This window comes from Electrophorus electricus, chromosome 19 (assembly GCF_013358815.1).
Source record: "Electrophorus electricus isolate fEleEle1 chromosome 19, fEleEle1.pri, whole genome shotgun sequence".
In the NCBI taxonomy this organism is placed as follows: Eukaryota; Metazoa; Chordata; class Actinopteri; order Gymnotiformes; family Gymnotidae; genus Electrophorus; species Electrophorus electricus.
The window spans coordinates 9,909,316-9,929,449 of NC_049553.1; the positions used below are offsets into that span (position 1 = coordinate 9,909,316).

At 43.3% G+C, this 20,134-nt stretch overlaps 1 protein-coding gene across 1 annotated transcript; it reads left to right on the forward strand.

Moving 5' to 3' along the window:
* The first annotated feature begins 347 nt into the window (after nucleotides 1-347).
* Nucleotides 348-17,468, forward strand: chrnb1 (cholinergic receptor, nicotinic, beta 1 (muscle)). Its single transcript, XM_027028923.2, has 11 exons — nucleotides 348-540; nucleotides 2,462-2,595; nucleotides 3,673-3,717; nucleotides 4,247-4,356; nucleotides 7,262-7,370; nucleotides 9,769-9,913; nucleotides 10,263-10,451; nucleotides 10,631-10,854; nucleotides 13,129-13,301; nucleotides 16,211-16,358; nucleotides 17,072-17,468. The coding sequence occupies exons 1-11, from the start codon at nucleotides 480-482 to the stop codon at nucleotides 17,216-17,218; spliced, it is 1,485 nt and encodes a 494-aa protein (XP_026884724.2). The 5' UTR covers nucleotides 348-479; the 3' UTR covers nucleotides 17,219-17,468.
* The last annotated feature ends 2,666 nt before the right edge of the window (nucleotides 17,469-20,134 follow it).

Consider the following 20,134-nt stretch of genomic DNA (forward strand, 5'->3'; position numbering starts at 1 on the left):
GCCCTGCTTTAAAGATGATTCGCATTTAGGCACAAGTCTTTGGTACGGTTTCGTACAGTTTATCACTCTATTATATATTGGGCTTTTTTTTTTTAACTCTGATATAATTATATACGGTTAATTAAATGTCTAACTAAAAAGTGAAGCACGTTCTATTTACACATCGATTAGACAGCCCTAATTCAATCGAAACCGTTGTACGGGTATTATTATTATATTTATTAATATTATTGGCAGTAGGCTACCAGTTGTAGTAGTTTTTAGAAATATAAGTGTTTGCAGTGCCTTTAAAAGCTCAGAAAGTATCAGCCAGGTTCTGATTCTTGTGTTTCTCCTTCGGGGGCGCGAACCCCCTGCCCGACACGCCGTAACTCCGCTCACAGCGCAGGCTGCGAAACTCTCGAGAAGGAAACGGACGTGCCTTAAAGTTTGCTTAGCGCAAATAAAAATATTATAGTGTTTTGAATTCGTGGGTCACGATGAAGGCCCAGGACTGGCTCCTGCTCACCTGCTGTGTGTACGGCGTGTGCGTAATCGGAGGTAAGCTGTCAAGTCTCACCGTTGTATTGCGAGACCAAACGGAGCACCGCGTTATGTCTCGTGTACAGTAACACTGCTTTGTGTTTGTTTTCGATGTGGTTTAGTTAGCATTGAGGAAATGTCCCGTTACCTAGACTGTTCATGCATACAAATTTTAGTTTTCTAAACTACTGTTAGTTCCATCAGACCCCGTTTTCCATACCAAATTGGAATTATCTTGGCTTCACTAAATATGACATTGACTGAAGGTCATTTATGTGATACGACTCTACACTCTTTAAAGGATTCCCAAATTGTTTAAAATGTTTGTGTTGTTCTGCATGTAGATATGTAATGTATAATAAAACCTTGTTTTTTTATGGTTACCGACCGCCAGTCTGTGTGTTAGCATAAAAAAATTAGATGATTAGACCCAAAGTTTCTGAGAAGTCTACATAAAATAATATTTTTAATGAAATAAAAAAACCTAGATATTTGTGCTTCCTTTGACTCCACAGATTGCAAAACCCTGTTAGAATGTTTGGAATGGTATAAATACGCTCCCTTGTTTAGTTTACATTTTACATGACATTTTTCGCATTTGGCAGACGCTCTGGATAAGAGATTTACCGTTAAAATGTTACAGAGTGAGGTGAATGTAGCGTTAGGGGCTTTCCCAACGCTACTGTTGACTCTTATTTATATAGCTCAGATCATTTTCCCAGATGGAGTATGCATTCTGCATTAGTCCTCCATGGGAGAAACAGCACTGATACCCACTACACTATACCAACCACTAAAGAAGCTCAATAACCACCCAAATAGTTGCACTTTCAACCTTTTGATTTAATTGTGCCTAACTTTATTTTTTATATTCTCTGCTTTTTTTGCTGACTTTGAAACATGCCCAGAGGAAATTAGTTGATTAACGTAAATCCAGAATCAGCAACTATTTAAAAGAGGTGGTAATTTAGAGGTGTTTTAGAGAGGTTAATCGCAGCAATGATTTGTCAGCCACTGGGCCATGTATTTGAGGGGAAAACTACAGTATCAATGGCAATCCTCCAGAAGGTCTCATTCATTTTCAAATGCTGTTGTTCATCAGGAAAAAAAACCAAAACATTTTTCACTTTCTTCTGCTAATTTCTCCCCTGCTGCTTTCCCCTGCTCAATTTTCTTGTATTCCCGGTACATTTTTGTGCCTTCACAAGCTGAAAGGGCTCTTTGCCTACTCATGCCTCAAGACTGTAGCTGCAGGCTCCTCCTGTCATGTGCCAGGATGTAGTACCAGCCCCTCTTGGTGGTGTGCTAATGGAGACGACATGCAGGGTGAGGCTTGTCATTTGTTACTGCCAGCGCGGACCCTGGTGGGCCTGCAACTCGGACAGGGTTAATGGATGTGGTGGAAGCAAAGCCACCGCCTATGAAAGCTCCTAACCTCCGAAAGCAGGGGAACAGGAGGGATGCATGACAACATCAGACACATCAGCGTTTACGGAGACACAAATGAAGCGCCAACGGAGCCGCACGCACTGGAGAGCACGGAGCTTTAGAGGAGCCCACAGCTCTCCTTCCAATCAATGCTGCTGCAAGTTTCTATTTTATATTTTAGTATTGTGGAACTGTCTTTGCAAAAAAAAAAGTCTCATTCATATTCATATGTCATAATCATGGGAAACAAACACACGGACTGCAGCTCTACCACAGATCTATTTTCTGATCCAGGATTTTGTAATCACTGGTATTGAACAGTTAATGTAACTGACTGGGCATTACAGTCAACTCATGTGCATGGTAAAAAGAGTGCTGAAAAGTTCTAGCACCTGGACCACCTGGTCTTTGATATGAAAACCTACCTATGTTCTATCACATCAATTAAAAACCATTGAATACCAAGTCAAAAGAAATTCATTTCTGACACGATTGGGCATTTCTCTCCCAGGGGCCTCAGAAGCAGAGAATGACTTAATGAATAAGCTTTTCACCGCATACAACCCCAAAGTGCGGCCGGCCGAGAAGCCCCAGAGCAGAGTGGTCGTGAGGATCGGCATGATCCTGTCATCTTTCATTAGCCTGGTACGCTCCCACATGCATCCACGCAGGTGTCCTTATAGATTTTTATTTTTATTTTATTAATAAATTGCAAGTTTCGAAGAGACTTGGGGAAATGTATTTTTGTTGCACTAACTTAATTTGTCTCAGCTGTTGCTCTGTGTGTGTGTGCATGCGCGCGTGTGTGTGGGGGGGGTGTTACTTACTGCAAGTAATCCAGGTCACAGTATCCTCTATTTCCTGTGAGTGGATATTAATAGCCGGCCTTTATGCATACTCAAATATACATCCTGACAGGAAAACACCATGACTTTCAGTCTCTTTCTCTGGTGGTGTGCTGAACTCATATGCTAGAATCACTGATTATGTTTCTGGAAATGCATGTACTAAACACTCTACTAAATGTGGCCCTATGAAGCTGGTAGTAATCATATGTGTAGTCATAATAACCATATCTACTATTTTAATCATATTCTGTCAGTAAATTCAGGAGATAGCAGTGTTTGCGTGATGCAAAGCTATTTGTTTGTAATGTGGTCTTCCTTTGCCCGTCCTCCACCTGTGTGTCATGGGCTGAGGGCTTGGAACAGCTGTCTTTCTAGCATTCCTGCTGTGGCTTTAAATAGCCAGGCCTCCCTCCGTGCCTCCCCCGATTCAACATTCCCATCAGCCTTCCTCATCCACTAGCACCTGCTCACACAGCAGTTTGGGAACAGCATTCCCAGTCGTTCCTGTTCCTGTAGCGAGCCCTCTACCTGCTCATCACAGCCACACCCTGACCTCTCCAACATATGGATTCTAAATTACTGATCCACAAGTTCAAATATGTAATTTGATATCAGCAGATCTTCTACCATGAACGTTGTTATGATAAATATCATTAGATGAAAAGCCCGCAAACTCCCAAAGCTGGTATACACCGTGACAGAGTAAGTAAGAAGTAAGTGAGTAAGGATTACAACTGGACTTAATTATAGACAACAGTGCAGTTATAGCTGCTTTTTTACAGCAACAGTAGTGATTTTGTTAACAGATTATGCAGACTTGCATGAAGGGTACAGAGTCGGCTGTTAATTGGAATGCTTCCTTTTTCCACCACAGAACATGAAGAATGAAGAGATGAACACCTTTGTGATCATGAACATGGTGAGTGCTGGTGCTAGATGGGGGCTGTTCTCCGCCCCCAGCACATCCAGCTCCCTCAACATTTCCAATTTTGAAAGCCTCGCTTGTGAAATCTGTGAAACGCTGGCCTCTGCACATCTTACCAGGCCTGGATGTTAACATGTGCACATCCATTATGATCAAGCTATGAACACTGGAAACAATAAAGAACAAATTATGCAAAATGAAAAATTATGCAAATGCCCCAGATATTATTCATGGACAAATGCACAGAGAAATTGCATCCAGTATAATTAATGGTGTGGGGTGGAAGATTTGAAATGAATGTGATGAAATGAACTGGTTAGAGTTCTCATTTCCAGCCCATCTCCCTTTGTCTCCTGGTGGTTTTGTCTTCAGTGAGACTGGCTCTACAGTCCATGCCGCTCACTCAGATGGGATATTGCTATGACATCTGTGAGCCATAGCTACATCGCACCTCGGTGTGATGGGCCAGGTCTACAGTCAGGTTGGCATCCAAAAGTGTGTATTTTTGGGCCATATATTGCAGGAGTGGAAGGATCACCGGTTGACCTGGAACCCCAAAGAGCATGATGGGACTGACATACTTCGAATTCCCTCAAAAAAATTATGGCTCCCAGACATCGTTCTTATCAACAAGTGAGTGTATGTGTGAGTAGCTTCCACAAGGCAGACAAGCAGCCTTTTCTCTTCTCTCTCTCTCTCACTCTCTCTCTCTCTCTTTTCTCGCTACACACAGTGGTTTCCTGGCCTAGTGCTGTGTAGAGGCAGACAGACTTCCATTAACTCTGCAGTAAATTCGTTCATCCCAGAATTATAGCCAATTTAGCAGCAGGGTTTTCCAATAGCTGCCATACTGGGCCTCCTAGACCCCACTGACTCAGCGTCGCCCACAGGTCCCACAGCGATGAGGCAGCAGCGCGGCTCTCCTTAGTGTCCCTGATTAATGCTGCCTCCTGTCCTGCTGCGCTGTCTCCATCAAGCACCATTACCTGCAAAGAAAAGAACTACACCACTTCTGCTAGGTTGTAGATAAACATACGAACAGCTCTGCCACTGGTCCCCAGTGAAAGAATAGTTGTTGTTGTGCATTATCATGAAAAGAGGTTTAAGAATAGAGGGCAGATTTGACTTAATGATGTGTACAAACCTGTCGTACAGCAGGCTGGTCTCTGTGTTCAGTCTGTTTTAATGGAGTAATCGCACTGATAATATGAACACAGTGGCGGAGGACAGCTTTTCCCAGTCCCAGTCCCAAACGCACCAGGACGTGTGTCATCAGCTAAATATCAGACCCTTAGTGATCTGAGTAAGTGCATTAGAACAGGGATTCATTTATGCACAAGACAAGGCAGAAAGTCCCTGGAAAACATTTGTGTTGAAAAATGTTCTTTATAGGTCAGTTTATTCTCATTATTGGTACGAATAGTCTCAGTGTCACATACTGAGGTCTTCCTGATAGTGTAATTTGTTCCCAAGGTCACTTGTCCACCATGTCCTAGCAGGTACCTGCCAAGGGAAGGAGTTCTGGGTTACATCTGAAGAACTAACTAACTGAGCCATGGACTAAGCGGACTAACGGTGAACTAAATCATTGAACAGTGGCACAGTTTTCATTGCTTTAGCTCTGCACCCCATCAGTTTGAGTTGTAAATGAAGCGCTGGCTATGAAGGTAAAGTGCAGGAGGCTGGCATTCATTCCAAAGCATTTACATCTGTACTGGATGCACAGACTCCTTTTACAGATAGTGCCACCATTTTAATGGAGCATAAATAATAGTCAGCTTGGCTAGTCGTTTCGTTCTTGGCGTTGCATCGCATGGTATGCCAGGATCACTTTACCAACATGACAGAGTCTAATTCTAGAGTCTAGAATCTAATTCTAGAGTCAGTGTTTGCATGTGGGGTGTGTTACTCTCACAAGACAAAGACCAAAGAACTGTCAACTGTAAAGCAGGCCATCATGAAGCTGCAAGTGATAATAAATATGTCAAATTAAGCCAAAGTATTAACTGTCAAAAAATAAGCTTGTACGACGCAACAGTTCCACATTCAGCTTAGCAGTAGCAGACGAGCTATGGTAGTGGCAGACTGAGGATGAAACTGAACTGCTAAGGTTTAAGTCTTCCATCTGTTGCCCTTCCTGCTGTGCGCAGTCACTTCACACTCTAGAATAAACTCTGATAAACTCCACTCCACTTTAACCTTTACACGTTGTCTGCTCCTCTGTCAAGCCGCTAAGGTATATGACCAACAGCATGTATGGAATAATATGTGTGAAACAGATATACACTCAACCCATTACCCACGGATTCTCTCATCTTGACGTGACTGCTGACAGAGGCAGTGGGATGAATTCTGAAGTGACAGAATTCTACTGTGACTGAAGCATCTTAATTGATTGGGGCCTCGTTTGTCACATGCATTGTAGCGTTAAGACTATCTCAAATGCTACAGCGAGTGTTCAGTATGATACCCTACCATGTAATGATCTTTGCATTACGATTATTTCTTCTTTTTTTTTTTTTCTTTTTTTTTGCGACACCAGGAGCAGATCCAACCAAATGTCTTCCATCATCAAATGTCGTGGATGGTGCTTGACCTTGCATCAGCTGTGAAAGCAACTGGTTTTTCAGAGCAAACAGTCCTTTATTAACCATATGAGTAACCCAGCTGGAATCACACTGAGAATGCATAGACTGCATGAAAAGGACTAGTATTCCTACATGTTTCAACAAGAACACGTGTGAATGCCATCAAATTAATGCTGATATGCTGTACTTTAACTTCATAGTCATTGTACCATTTCAAATCCAGCCTGGTGAAGTTAGGAGCCAAAACAACAATGATTATGTCACTGCCAAGCTCCACGTGGCATTACATCAGTGTTTGTAGTTTTGAAATTTATATGGGAGCGCATCAAATTGACCTCGTTCTGTAGATAATGGGGATGCATAGATGCAGGGGGTTGCACCAACAGGTGTGGTATTACTTACCTTGAAATTGCTTGTCTGGGGATTTACAAATATGGCATCAAAGTGACAGCACGTTCCTGTAAGCCACTTTGGATGTGGTCTGCACATTCAGCAAGCTCATGAAAAAAAGGCAACAGAATTTTAATAGCACCTTCATGCAGAAAGCAGGGACTGGTTCTGGGCATGCCCACAAGAGGTATTGACCCATGATCAGTGGTCCAGTGCATAAGCTCAAGATGGAAAGTTCAGAATCCAATGTGAGTTTCTCAGCATGTTTTGTAATGAGGACATGGATAAATCATTCGTTGTTTTTTTTTATACTGATTTTCATTTAATTGATGGTTTTGTAAGAAAATACATTTATATGGTTGATACTGAAGTGCAAGGTAATGTAAATCAAATAACCTGTACAAGCTTGTTCAAGCAATTTTTTACTTTCGATATTTATGTCCAGTACATTAAAGACTGTAAGGGTGTTACTGATCAGAGAATATTTACATTAAGCCTTTGTGTGTGTGTGTGTGTGTGTGTGTGTGTGTGTGTGTGTGTGTGTGTGTGTGTGTGTGCAGTAACGATGGTGTGTTCGATGTGTCTCTGTATGTCCATGCCCAGGTGTACAGCAATGGGCGAGTGACATGGTCTCCCCCTGCTATCTACCGGAGCTCCTGTGGAGTTAAGGTATGACAGCCCTCACACAGACCATACAGTGTGCAGAGGTGATGACTATGAAGCTGAACGGCTTTACTTCAAAGCTACAGTAAATGTTACTATTTTTTTTACAGCAATGTACTGAGTTGATACATACATGCATTAGATTACCATAATGAATATACAAACCATGACTGCTGGTGGTTCATCACCAGCTGCAAACCAATTGTATGTCTTAAGAACAGAAATGAGAGAAAGGTTCAGTTAAAAAAACATGGAAACCCTATAATATTCTGGGTCTATGTTCAAAATAGCATACTATGTACTGTATACTGTATACTGCAGTTTATATTGTATACTGCTTACTGGTCCCTCTTGTAGTATGCAGTATAGTATCAATTATGCAAGCCATACTACGAGGTCACGCGAAAGTATGAAGGTTTCGCTCATCCGGGAAAGATTTTCAGCCACCATTGCATGTTGGAATGCAGTACACAATGAAGATAGCTCTAGTTGCACACTGGAATATTTGACCAAAGTAGTACGTGATCCAGGTATCTTTGGTGTACTGGAAATTTTTATTTTGGTCACATACTGCATACTGAAATATTTAGACGACAGCCTGGGAGAAAGTGTAGTGGGTAGAAGAGGCAGTGATGAGCTTGTGCCAAAAGAGAAGGCAGTGCACGTGATCCTCTTCTCAAAAACATGGTGGGGTTGTGTGGCTGCTAACAGCAGAATAAGGATCAGTTGAAGTGAGCAAAAGCATCTTAGCTGTTCAGATTCAACCAAATGCCCCATGTTTTTTTTAAGAATGAAGACCCTGAAAGCAGGAGTTGAAATGAACTGTGATATAGACCTGGCTGTGATATAGACCTGTCTGTGATGTTTGTGGGTCATAGACTTCAATCAGTCATCAACTACAAAAAATTGGCAACCAAAATGTTAGACATGACAGTTGTATTTTGAATAGTGCTAATTTACTCAACTGCCTTAAATGGGGACCCTTAAAAATCAGCCGTAACATTAAAAACACCGACAGGTTAAGTGGATGACGCTGATTGTCTCACTACAATAGCATCTGTCAAGGGTAGGATATATTAGGCAGCAAGTGACCAGTCAGTTCTTGAAACTGATGTGTTGGAAGCAGGAAAAATGCTCTATAAGAAGAGGACAAGTTGGCAGAGGCTGTGTGATGCTCTGGGAAAGTTCTGCTAGGAAATCTTGAGTCCTGGCATTCATGTGGATTTCATTTTGACACGTACCACCTACCTAAATATTGTTATAGACCAAGTGCAACCCTAAATGGCAATGTTATTCCTCAGTTGCAGTGGCCTTTTCGACAGGATAATGTACCCTGCCACACTGCAGAATTTGTTCAGGAATAGTTTGAGGAATGTGCCAAAATCTGGCCTCCAAATACCGCAGGTCTCAGTTCAGTGGAGAATCTGTAGGATGCACTGGAAAAATGAATTCAAATCATGGAGGCCCCACCTTACTACATACAGGGCTTAAAGGATTTGCTGCTAATGTCTTGGTCTTACATAGCACAGGACACCTTCATAGGTCTTGTGTAGTCCATGTCTTGATAGTTCAGAGCTATTTTGGTAGCACAATATTAGGTATGTGGTTTTAATATTATAGTTGATTGGTTTAAATGCAGGCTTTGAAACAAAGCTACATTCTGCACTTTAGCTCTATAATCACTATAATAATTCCAAATCCAATGTGCTGGATTACAGAGCCAAAATGCCAACCTCAAAAAAATTATCACTTAACCAATGTTCACAGACAGGACCATGCGTTCCAGTAAATGTTACTGTACACTATGGCACACGGGGCTTGGAAAGTGTACAATGCAAAAGTCTTTTTTTAACTACGCATGAAGTGTATTTGCGCAATTCATTTATATTATTTTTCATTTAGGTTCATTTGTATAAACAGCATTTGTTTGTTTGGTGAATGTTATTTAGAGTTAAATTTGTTGGTTGTGTGCCTCCTTTATCTGCACATTACAGCCTGTTTCCAGTGTTCTCTTTCTCACGTTCTCTGTCCTTTTCATTCTGTTCTGCTATACTCTGAACATTTCTCTTCAACTTTTTCTCACTGGAATGTTTTTAATGAACATTGACACATGAACGTGTGTGTGTGTGTGTGTGTGTGTGTGTGTGTGTGTATGAGAAAGAGAGAATAAAAACTATTAGAGGAGATATAAATAAAGCATAATCTGAGAGATTAAATCATTCATTTCAGAGGAGGGCATGTAGACAGATGTGATCACACATAAGCACATAAGCATATGCACACGCACGCACACACACACACACACACACACACACACACACACATTCAATAGGAAAATGCATACACTGGCCTCAGATGTGACCTCCAGTTCTTATATTTCCATACTCTTCCTTTTATTTTACAGGTGACATACTTTCCCTTTGATTGGCAGAACTGCACCATGATATTCCACTCTTCTACGTACGACTCCTCTGAAATAGATCTTCAGTATGCCCTCGATGAGAAAGGCGACGAGATCCGAGAGATCATCTATGACACAGTCTTCAGTGGTACGCACACACAGCCAGCTGGGATCAAAGCAGCAGAAAGGAGCTTCCGTGGGAAACGTTCAGCATAGCAATCATGTCTGCAGCCTTTGATGCCAGCCAGGCAGAAACTATTTACCAATGTCAACTTACATCAAGAGGCCAGAACAAGGCTAGATTATTCGAGTGGCCTCGGCCGTGCTTCAGACGCACAGACAGATCTGAAAACTAAAATGACTAGATCTGTGGATGCCTGACCTGCCATTTCAAGCGAAAATGAAAACAAATGGTTCTTTATAGTAAGACTACACTGAATGCAAAATACACATACACATAGTGTACCCTCCGCTTGACTGAGTTCCCATGCCCACAGAGAGCGGTGAGTGGTATATTCGTCACAAGGTGACCAAGAAGAATGTGAAGAAGGAAGACTTCTATGAGGACATCACCTTCTACCTGATCATCGAGAGAAAGTCCTTGTACTACATCATCAACATTATCCTGCCCTGCGTCTTACTCACCATCATCGCTATCTTTAACTTCTATCTACCACCCGAGGCTGGTGAGATGCCATTGCCGCGCCCCCTCCCCATTGCCACGCCCACTAGCACCATGCACCCACTAGACAGGCCTGGACTTCAGATACTTCAGCATAACTATTATCTTTTCATAACTGACTAATTTCATGTTTGATTCTTCCATGAAATGTACGCCGCTTCTTCTCGGCTTGTCCCTGTTCAGGAGAGAAGATGGGTCTTTCCATCAACGTTCTGCTCACCCTCACTGTCTTCCTTCTCCTGCTGGCTGACAAAGTTCCGGAGACTTCCCTAGGCGTGCCCATCATAGTGAACTACCTGATGTTCACTATGATCCTGGTGACGTTCTCTGTCATCCTCAGTGTGGTGGTGTTGAACCTGCACGAACGTTCACCCAACACCCATGACATGCCCCTGTGGGTACGCAAGGTCAGTCAGCAGCTCACGCTCACTACACAAATCTGCTCTTTAGTCTGTATGTTTTGTTCGTTTCATCCAGACTCTCCAGCTCCTCGTCACTGTTCTCAAGTACAGATGATCTTCAGTAGCTGAACATTATGTGAAAGTGAAGAGACACACGGCACTTGCAGCAAGCTTCGTGACATCAGTCACATTTTCAGAGTTGGAGACTTTACAGTAAAAGCCCCATATATTGGACAAACCCTATATTCAGCACTTTCTTTTACTCTAATTCAAACACATTTTCATGATGTTATGAAAGGAGTAACAGGAGCTCACAATCAAACAAAAAAGAGAAGAAAAAAAACAATATTAACAGAGAAAGTTTGGGCTTAGTGAGGAATCAGGCACCCAAGCCAATGGTGTGGGAGTACTGCAAACAGCTCGCTCTGTGCAGTCATTAACCTCCTATCAGTAGTGCTGGCCTCCACATTACTGAGAGCCCCTTAGATCAGGGGGAGGGGCTCCTCCATGCTGGACCTCCGTGATTCCTGTTCCAGTGTAGAGTGTAGAGAGTTAATTAGCCATTAATAATGGAACCAGGATCAGCATGAAAGGCAGGACGGTGGGAAGTAAGTAAGGAAGGACTGACAAACAAAACAAACAAACATACAAGCAGGGTAACAGCTCAGATGGAGCCCTGTGATCTTTTATGATTACAAAAGTATTAATAGTGTAGTAGCAGACACTAGTTCTTACTGACACTAGAAATACAGAGAAATAATGGGTTTTATGCCAAGCTTACCCACAAACCTGACCCATTCATCACTGTAAAATCCTTTGTGAATATGACACGGGTGTGTGTGTGTGTGTGTGTGTGTGTGTGTGTGTGTGTGTGTGTGCACATGTGTGAATCTTTGCATATGTTCGTGTGTGTGCATGTTTCTTTATATATGTTTGTGCATATGTGTGCATCTCTGCATGTTCATGTGTGAGTGTTTGCGTGCGTGAGTACACATTTGTTTGTGTGTGTGTGTGTACAGTACACATACGAACACATATGTTCATGCAGGGCACAGGCACTGAGCCTTTCACAGGGCATGCCTGGCTATGCTCTTTGTAGCATAAGAAGCTGGCAAATGTACCCTACTGCTTTTATGGTGAGTTACTGCCACCCAAGGTTATTCACGGAATAATGATGTAGAATGATCAAGATTCAAGATGTAGACTCTCAGGTAAGTTTTTATCAGAAGTTCTTTTGAGCAAGGCAATATTATCCTTACTGACTTAACAAACATATGTAATAATTGATTGTAATATTTAACTGTAACCTTGTAATATTTTGCATAAACAATGCATGACATCCAGAAATTCAAATCAAACAAACAATTAAGAAATGTCATTAAAATGCATGATTAGACAGGTCTACCTATGTAGACAGAAAAGTAATCTCCTTTGTAGTTAGAAATGTTACCTCCTGTGTGGACAGAAATATTATGAATGTACCATGTGGTCAGAATAATCATCTCTTATAATGTGGTCATAAACATCATCACCTGTGTGGTCATAAAGGTCATATCCTATGTGATCATAAACATCGTCTCCTGTGTGGTCATAAATGTCATCTCCTGTGTGGTCACAAAAGTCATCACCTGTGTGGTCATAAATGTCATCTACTGTGGTCATAAACATCATCTCCTGTGTGGTCATAAAGGTTATCTCCTATGTGGTCATGAATGTCATCACCTGTGTGGTCATAAACGTCATGTCCTGTGTAGTCATAAAGGTTATCTCCTATGTGGTTATAAACATCATCTCCTGTGGTCAGAAACATCATCTCCTGTGTGGTCATAAACGTCATCTCCTGTGTGGTCATAAATGTCATCTCCTGTGTGAAGCATGATGCTTGTAAAAGACTGCACAGGAAAGATGCTAATGTAATCTGCCATTTGCAGGCAGAACGTCTGTTGACTGTGATAACTGTTACAAGCACTGGAACTTGTTTAATCTCATAGTCAAAAAAGTTTTTACACTTTGAGGTAAACCTTGATGGTTCTGTTAATCATTGTCAATTACAGATGTTGTTTTCAGCTGGATCGCATGCTTGGTTCACAAAATGTCCTGCTTACTGATATATAATAGTTCCTTCAGGAATTATGTTTAACTGCTAGTCTTAGTAGTCATGAGAGAATTTAACTCTGCTACTCTGCAGTACTCTATGCACACTGAGATCTGATATTCCTTCAATGTCAAAGAGCTTTCCTATAGCAGAGGCACTTGACAGGCCACCTGTGCTTTCTGCAGATCTTCCTCCACCAGCTGCCCCCATACCTGGGCATGCAAAGGCCCAAGGTGGAGGTGCTGCCCTCCTTGGAGCGTCCTCCCAAGAAGGAGAACCTCAACGCCACTAGCCGAGGAGCAGACGAGTACTTTATCCGCAAGCCCAACACCAGTGTGCTCTTCCCCAAGCCCAACAGGTGAGCCCCCTGCTCAGGTGACACACACACACAAACCCAACAGGTGAGTCCCCGCTCAGGTAACACACACACACAAGTCCAACAGGTGAGCCCCCGTTTAGCTGACACACACACACAAGCCCAACAGGTGAGCCCCTGCTCAGGTGACACACACACACACAAGCCCAACAGGTGAGTCCCCGCTCAGGTGACACACACACACACAAGCCCAACAGGTGAGCCCCTGCTCAGGTGACACACACACACACAAGCCCAACAGGTGAGCCCCCGTTTAGCTGACACACACACACAAGCCCAACAGGTGAGCCCCCGTTTAGCTGACACACACACATACAAACCCAACAGGTGAGCCCCCGTTTAGCTGACACACACACACAAGCCCAACAGGTGAGCCCCCGCTCATGTGACACACACACACAAGCCCAACAGGTGAGCCCCAGCACAGGTGACACACATGCAAGTGAGACACTCAGGAAGGATCTTATTAGAATAATCAATGTACAAAACACACAACTAAATTTGGTAAATTCTGCCAAACCTATTTTAGAATACTGAGCAGAAGCTGCATGAAAAGGCAGAATTAATAACTGTGTTAGTGTGGAACAGAAATCATGGGATTTGGGGGGTTTACTGTTATGTTGCTCGACAGTATGCACAGTGTGTGACGTATAACACTGAAATGTATGAGGTATGATAGTAAAGTGTGTGGTGTATGACAGTGAAGTGTGTGGTGTATGACAGTGAAGTGTGTAATGTATGACAGTGAAGTGTGTGGTGTATGACAATGAAGTGTGTGATGTATGACAGTGAAGTGTGTGGTGTATGACAGTGAAGTGTGTGATGAATGACAGTGAAGTGTGTGGTGTATGACAGTGAAGTGTGTGATGAATGACAGTGAAGTGTGTGATGAATGACAGTGAAGTGTGTGATGTATGACAGTGAAGTGTGTGGTGTATGACAGTGAAGTGTGTGATGTATGACAGTGAAGTGTGTGGTGTATGACAGTGAAGTGTGTGATGTATGACAGTGAAGTGTGTGGTGTATGACAGTGAAGTGTGTGGTGTATGACAGTGAAGTGTGTGATGTATGACAGTGAAGTGTGTGGTGTATGACAGTGAAGTGTATGATATCTGCTTGTACAAAACCCTCCTGGGCATGTGGGGAAGTCTCTGTGGCTAAACTTCTGCTGATGAGATTAATCCTTAGTAGTTTCTTATATGCTCCAAATCACCTCATCCAGGGATCTGCTCTCTCAGTGACCTAGAGAGCAGGGTGTGTGTGTGTATAATAAAAGATTTGCTAGAATAATAATGACCAGCACAGATCTGCTGAGACTCATTAGCCCTGTCGTGTTTAGAGATGAAAGAGAGGAAGAAAGGAGGCGGAGAGACGGAGGAGCGGGAGATGGAAATGGAATCAGAGGCTTTCGATGAGGCAGCAGTATCTTGCACCTCTTTAGTTGCTTTTACGCCGTGTCTTGGCACACGCAGAGGCATGTCTTAGTAGAATTAATCCTTCCTGATTAGTCATCCGCACTTGCCTGATCCACGGTGCAGGGAGGGGGGGCCGGGTCGGAAGAGGTATGGGGCTCCAGAAAACGGCAGCAGCTGTGAAAGCAAGTGTCAAGGTGTGTGAGAGCCGGCCACAGCAAGCGCAGTATGCTGCCTTGATCCTGTACGAGACACAGCGTGGGATTCTCTCCATCGGGTCCCGTGCAGGGAAACAGGGAGGGCTCTTCTGCAGTGCAGGACAGTGGACGCCTCTCTCTCTCTCTCTCTCTCTCTCTCTCTCTCTCTCTCTCTCTCTCTCACTCTCTCTCCCTCTCTCTCTCTCTCTCTCCCGCATTTTCTCCAGTTTCACCTTTTTTTTTTCCCTGGCAGATCTCTTATCTTAGATTGACAGGATGGTCATTAACAGATAAATGCTACAGATCTAATATGAGGAAACACAAGTGCATGAGAGGCTCTTAGCTTTCTGTGCTTAGGCAACTATGGCTGAAGGGTATGGAAATGTATGTTAATCAGGCCAAGCAAAACTTTACCTACAAATATAGTGGGGGGGGGGGGGTATTAAGAAGATTACAATGAAAATGTGATTGTTAGACTCTGAATATATGAATATATCTTTTAGGATGTCTGTGGTATAGTGTATATCAGTGGGCTTCCCTCGGTATGGGGAGTGCTGCTCAGGACACTGGTGCACTCTGGGAGCCCACAGCAGCTGCAGCCTGCCCAGAACACTCAACCAGCAGGGACAGAGGAGTGTGTGCACTGAGAAGATCTGCACTGCCCTCCAGTGGTGGGATGGGGTTGTGGGGTGTTTTGCCACAGAGCAGATTAACTAATTCACTGGCGCTATAAAAATTCAGGAGGGGAGAGAGAGCAGGGTGTATTGAACGAGAGATCTACATTCCTCAAGGGTCATGTTGACATGGAATTTGGGGGAAGGTGCCCTTCTCTCTGATTTGGGATTATGTCAGAGCCCACACATCCAACCCCACCCCAAACACACACACACACACACAAACAAACACACACACACCTACACAACAGCTTGGCTGGACTGTGTTAAAGCTTTAAATGTTAGAAGTCTATTTGTGAAAAGCAAATGGGTGCAAGTAGTACTCACATACTAGTGTGTGGAGTGGTGTGATGTGGCTAGTGGTTTTCTAGCTGCTGTAATCCAAGCAGTTCACTTAAATTACACAAACAGAACAAGAGGATCTGTTAATGTAATAATGTTCATTGTGTTAGATGGTTGCCCTGTGGTCACTGTCGTACACGTTAAAGTGTACGGAGAAAGCTGCTTTTTCAAAACTATGGATACTCCCGCTCCTGTTCGGTCTTGGTGCTAGTGGACCGTGCTGGACAATCACCCTGCTTGTTTCTGTCACTGCTGCCGTGTTGCAGGTACCAGCCAGACGGCCTCTGTACGGACCTGCGGAAATTTATCGATGGCCCCAGTCTGCACCTGACTCTGCCTCCAGACCTGAAGTCTGCCGTGGAGGCAGTCTGCTACATCGCCGGGCAGATGCAGGCGGAGAAGGATTACCATGCTGTGAGAACCTCCTTCATTCATGCCCTTTCTGCCATTCTTATAGCATCTGTTCGACTTCACCCTGTAGCAGATAAACTGGCAGTTATGCACAACCTGGCCAAACCTTGTGAAATGGAGTCGGGACTGGGTGGTCTGAGTGTGTTTGAAGGCCTAAAACCTCGTCCTGGCTACACCCACTGGCTTGCTGTTCTTCGTCTCTGGATATTCAGTGTAAAGCAGCAGCATTAACAGTTGTTGGCACTGACCTTCATATCTGTCAGTGCACTCACACAGTTCATAGAGTTCAGGTGTGCTGCTGGTTTCATGCCAAAATGGTCAATAATAATGAAAATATGATCGCATTAACCTTGCTCGGCGAGGAAATGCAATGGATGATACCAATACGCACATACATCAGATTCAAGAGTTTGACGCTAAGAAGCAACATGCATCCAAACAGAAGTGTCCGCAAATCAAAATCCAAACAGAAGTGTCTGCAAATCGACAGTAACATTTCTAGCATTATATCACCATCATCACCATCATCATCATCACCATGTCCGTCCTGAAACAGGACATGACAGAACAGAAGTGCAGATCCCTCTGTGGGTCTTCTTAACCATTCTTCAGTCTGTCATTTACATTTATAAAGACCTTTTTTCCTTTCTGTGTACATAATATCCTGTGGGTGCGTGCGTGCGTGCATGCGTGTGTGTGCGTGTGTATGCCTACAGATGGTGGACGACTGGCAGTTTGTTGCCATGGTGGTCGATCGCCTCTTCTTCTGGATCTTCGTCGTCTTCACCACCATTGGTACACTCGCCATTTTTGCTGATGCCAGCTTCAATGCCACACCCACTGACCCCTTCATGGAACCCTGACCTTGGAACTCATCACCCTGACCTTTGACTTTTGAGATCCAGAACACACCTAGGCAGTGGGCAAAGCACACTGCTGAACACAGAATTTCATATGTTTACGTCCATGCTCATGTGTCGCTATAGATAAAGAGTGCAATATTTATTCTGTCACTCAGTGAGAAGTGTTCTGTTAAAGATAATAGCTGTAATAGTTTTTTGATAAAAGTGTGAATTTGATGTGTTAATTAAAGATACTGTGTATGAAAAGGAATACAGTGTGTGGCCTCTGGAATATCTACTGGACTGAACATATACTGAACTTATACTTATATACATTCAACCTTGGCTGCATTTGTAGATAGGTTATTCTCATATACCAGCCTAATCCTCCCACTACATGAACCAGCGAAGGAATTCTCATTAAACACACACGCAGACACATACACATACATAGGCACACACATACACAAACCCACACACACACACAGTCATACACATAGGCACAAAACCACAAACACACGCACAGACAGATAGAGTTTGAGAAGCACCTGTCAGCCAAGTTAGTTTTTTAAATTCAGATCAGAGAGCATGAGAATTAAAGAAGTGTTTACAGTCTGTGATCCCAGTGCCTACATGAACGCTGTGACCTCCTGCTCTGTGAGGATCACCACACCAGCCTGTTACTGAACTGACCTCCACGACTTACTGTCTTAAGACGCCATCAGCCATAGAGCAATAGTACATCCATCCCAGCACGGCTAATGACGAATGAACAAGTTAGCATGATGATATGGCAGCTGGACACACTAACATTATATACATTGGTTTACAACTATTTGGTTGAACTACCCCTTTAATTAAAAAAAGAGTTACAATGGGTTATAGTCCCTAAACTATTTATAAAGTGCTTGATATTCCTTGAAATTCTTAATCAGAATTTTCTAAAATAAACATGTCATTAAAACTGGTATAAGTGTACCTTTGCACATGTGTCAATATGGCTAATGCTTCGTCACAATTCTAGAGGTATAAGGTTGAGAATAACAAACCCTTTCAAGCTCTTAAACAGGTCAGTCAGGCTCAGAGTCCTACACCGCGTGTTGTAGTGTGTGGACTGGGTGGTGTGCTCAGGTCTGGCAGAACATGTATGCCGATGTACTTGTGCCATACACAGACAAAACCAATGTGACTGCATGCATGAAATGATCCATTTGTGTATGAGACACGTTTCCTGATTTTGTTAAAAAAGGAAGATGCCACAGATGTTTAAATCAGCCCACACTTCAGGAACACATTCCACTATTCCATTACAAACAGGAAGCAGTCCCGCAGTGTGATTCCTTTCCTTATAAGTAGTCCCCATTGTGACATGCAATTTTATTAACTATTTTTGTATCTTGTTTAAACCTTTATGCAATGTAAAATCTAAATATTTCTTTTAGTTTTGAGCAGTTAGTTCTGTAATGTGTAGTGGCAGATCATTTGTTTAATCATTTGAGTTTCTAGGTGGTGCTTGCTTGGACAAACTGGTATGCTTTGGTACTGGTCCTCTGTTCTGGGAAAGGGGACTGTGTTTTTAATAGAAACCACCCACTGTAATCAGATAATCTGATAACTGCTACACTGCAGAATGTACAGTCGTTTTCTTCCTTTTCCCAAAGCAGGCACGAGCAATCAGACTGGCCCGCCCCGTACCACAAACGCCATACCGGCTGGGCAGGCTTGCCGCCTACAGAACGACGGGGATTGGAAGAGTCAAGTACATGAAATGTTTCTGTCCCCTTAAACATGGCGTGAAAACTCATAAGATCTCCAGTTATCTTTAGGCGATATTTACATTTACGTCTATATTAACCCGCATGATGAGGGCTGTGCTCCCTGGGAGTCAGACCCATGACCCTCCTGCGCTTGTTCTACCTACTTTACCAGGTGAGCTCTAGGACCACAGGACACAGTGCAGCCATTCTTGCAATATCTCCAAATGTTATGTTCAGGCTGCTTACGCATTTTTAGTTATGGTCTCCATTCAGTACAACCATGTTGTACATTCTGTATGAAAGGGGAGTTCATGTTCCTGATGGTGTACCATGCTGTAATGTTTATAATATTAGCCAAATAGTTCTTATCAGACCCATATAGCTGCCATGTTAGATTGCCCTGTTAAGCTCCATTTTGCTCTAATATAGAGCAATGCCAAAAATGTAAACGTAAAATGTAACACGTATATCTGGTAGATTCTAGGTTTGTGCTAACTTGCAGAGCATGTTTAGCCACTTCAAGCTGTCTCTGCTTTCCATCTGAACCATTTAACTGAACCCTTCTTGGCTCACTGCTGAATCCAGTGGGAGGTGTGGACATCTTTGCTGGGTGCATGCGTTAGGCAGCTCTTCTCCACACTGTCTCCCCCACACCGTATCTACCCAGCCCTCCAGCGCCGCTCAACGCTGCCTCTCTCACTCCTCTCTCTTCCTACACGACTCCGCCTTGCGCTTTCATGTCCAGCTCTGACTAGACACACACAGCTGCCTCAGTGTGTGGAACTCAGGAGGAGAAGGTCTGTTCGGAGCCTCCAGTGTGTCGCTGCAGTGCGGAGGCTGAGTGGCGGTACCCGTGGCGGGACTGTGTTCACACGGACTGGCCGCCTCCCATGGAGTGTGGGCATAGCGCACAGGTCATGGAGACCGTGGGCAGAGATGGTAGATGGCATTCTTAATACCATTTTCCATCTTTTATCGAAGGGGTGAAAATATTTAAATAATCATTCAATAATCAATAATCAGTGACGCGAAGCATTACATTCCTCACCTGCTAAAGGCTTTTGAGTTCCAGTTACAAGGAATGGTTTCCAGAGGGTGTTTGTCTCCATGTCTGTGTGTGTCTAATGCTTTCTACTGGTGTGACTGGGTATCTCCAGTGAATGCCTGCCATACCACTGGA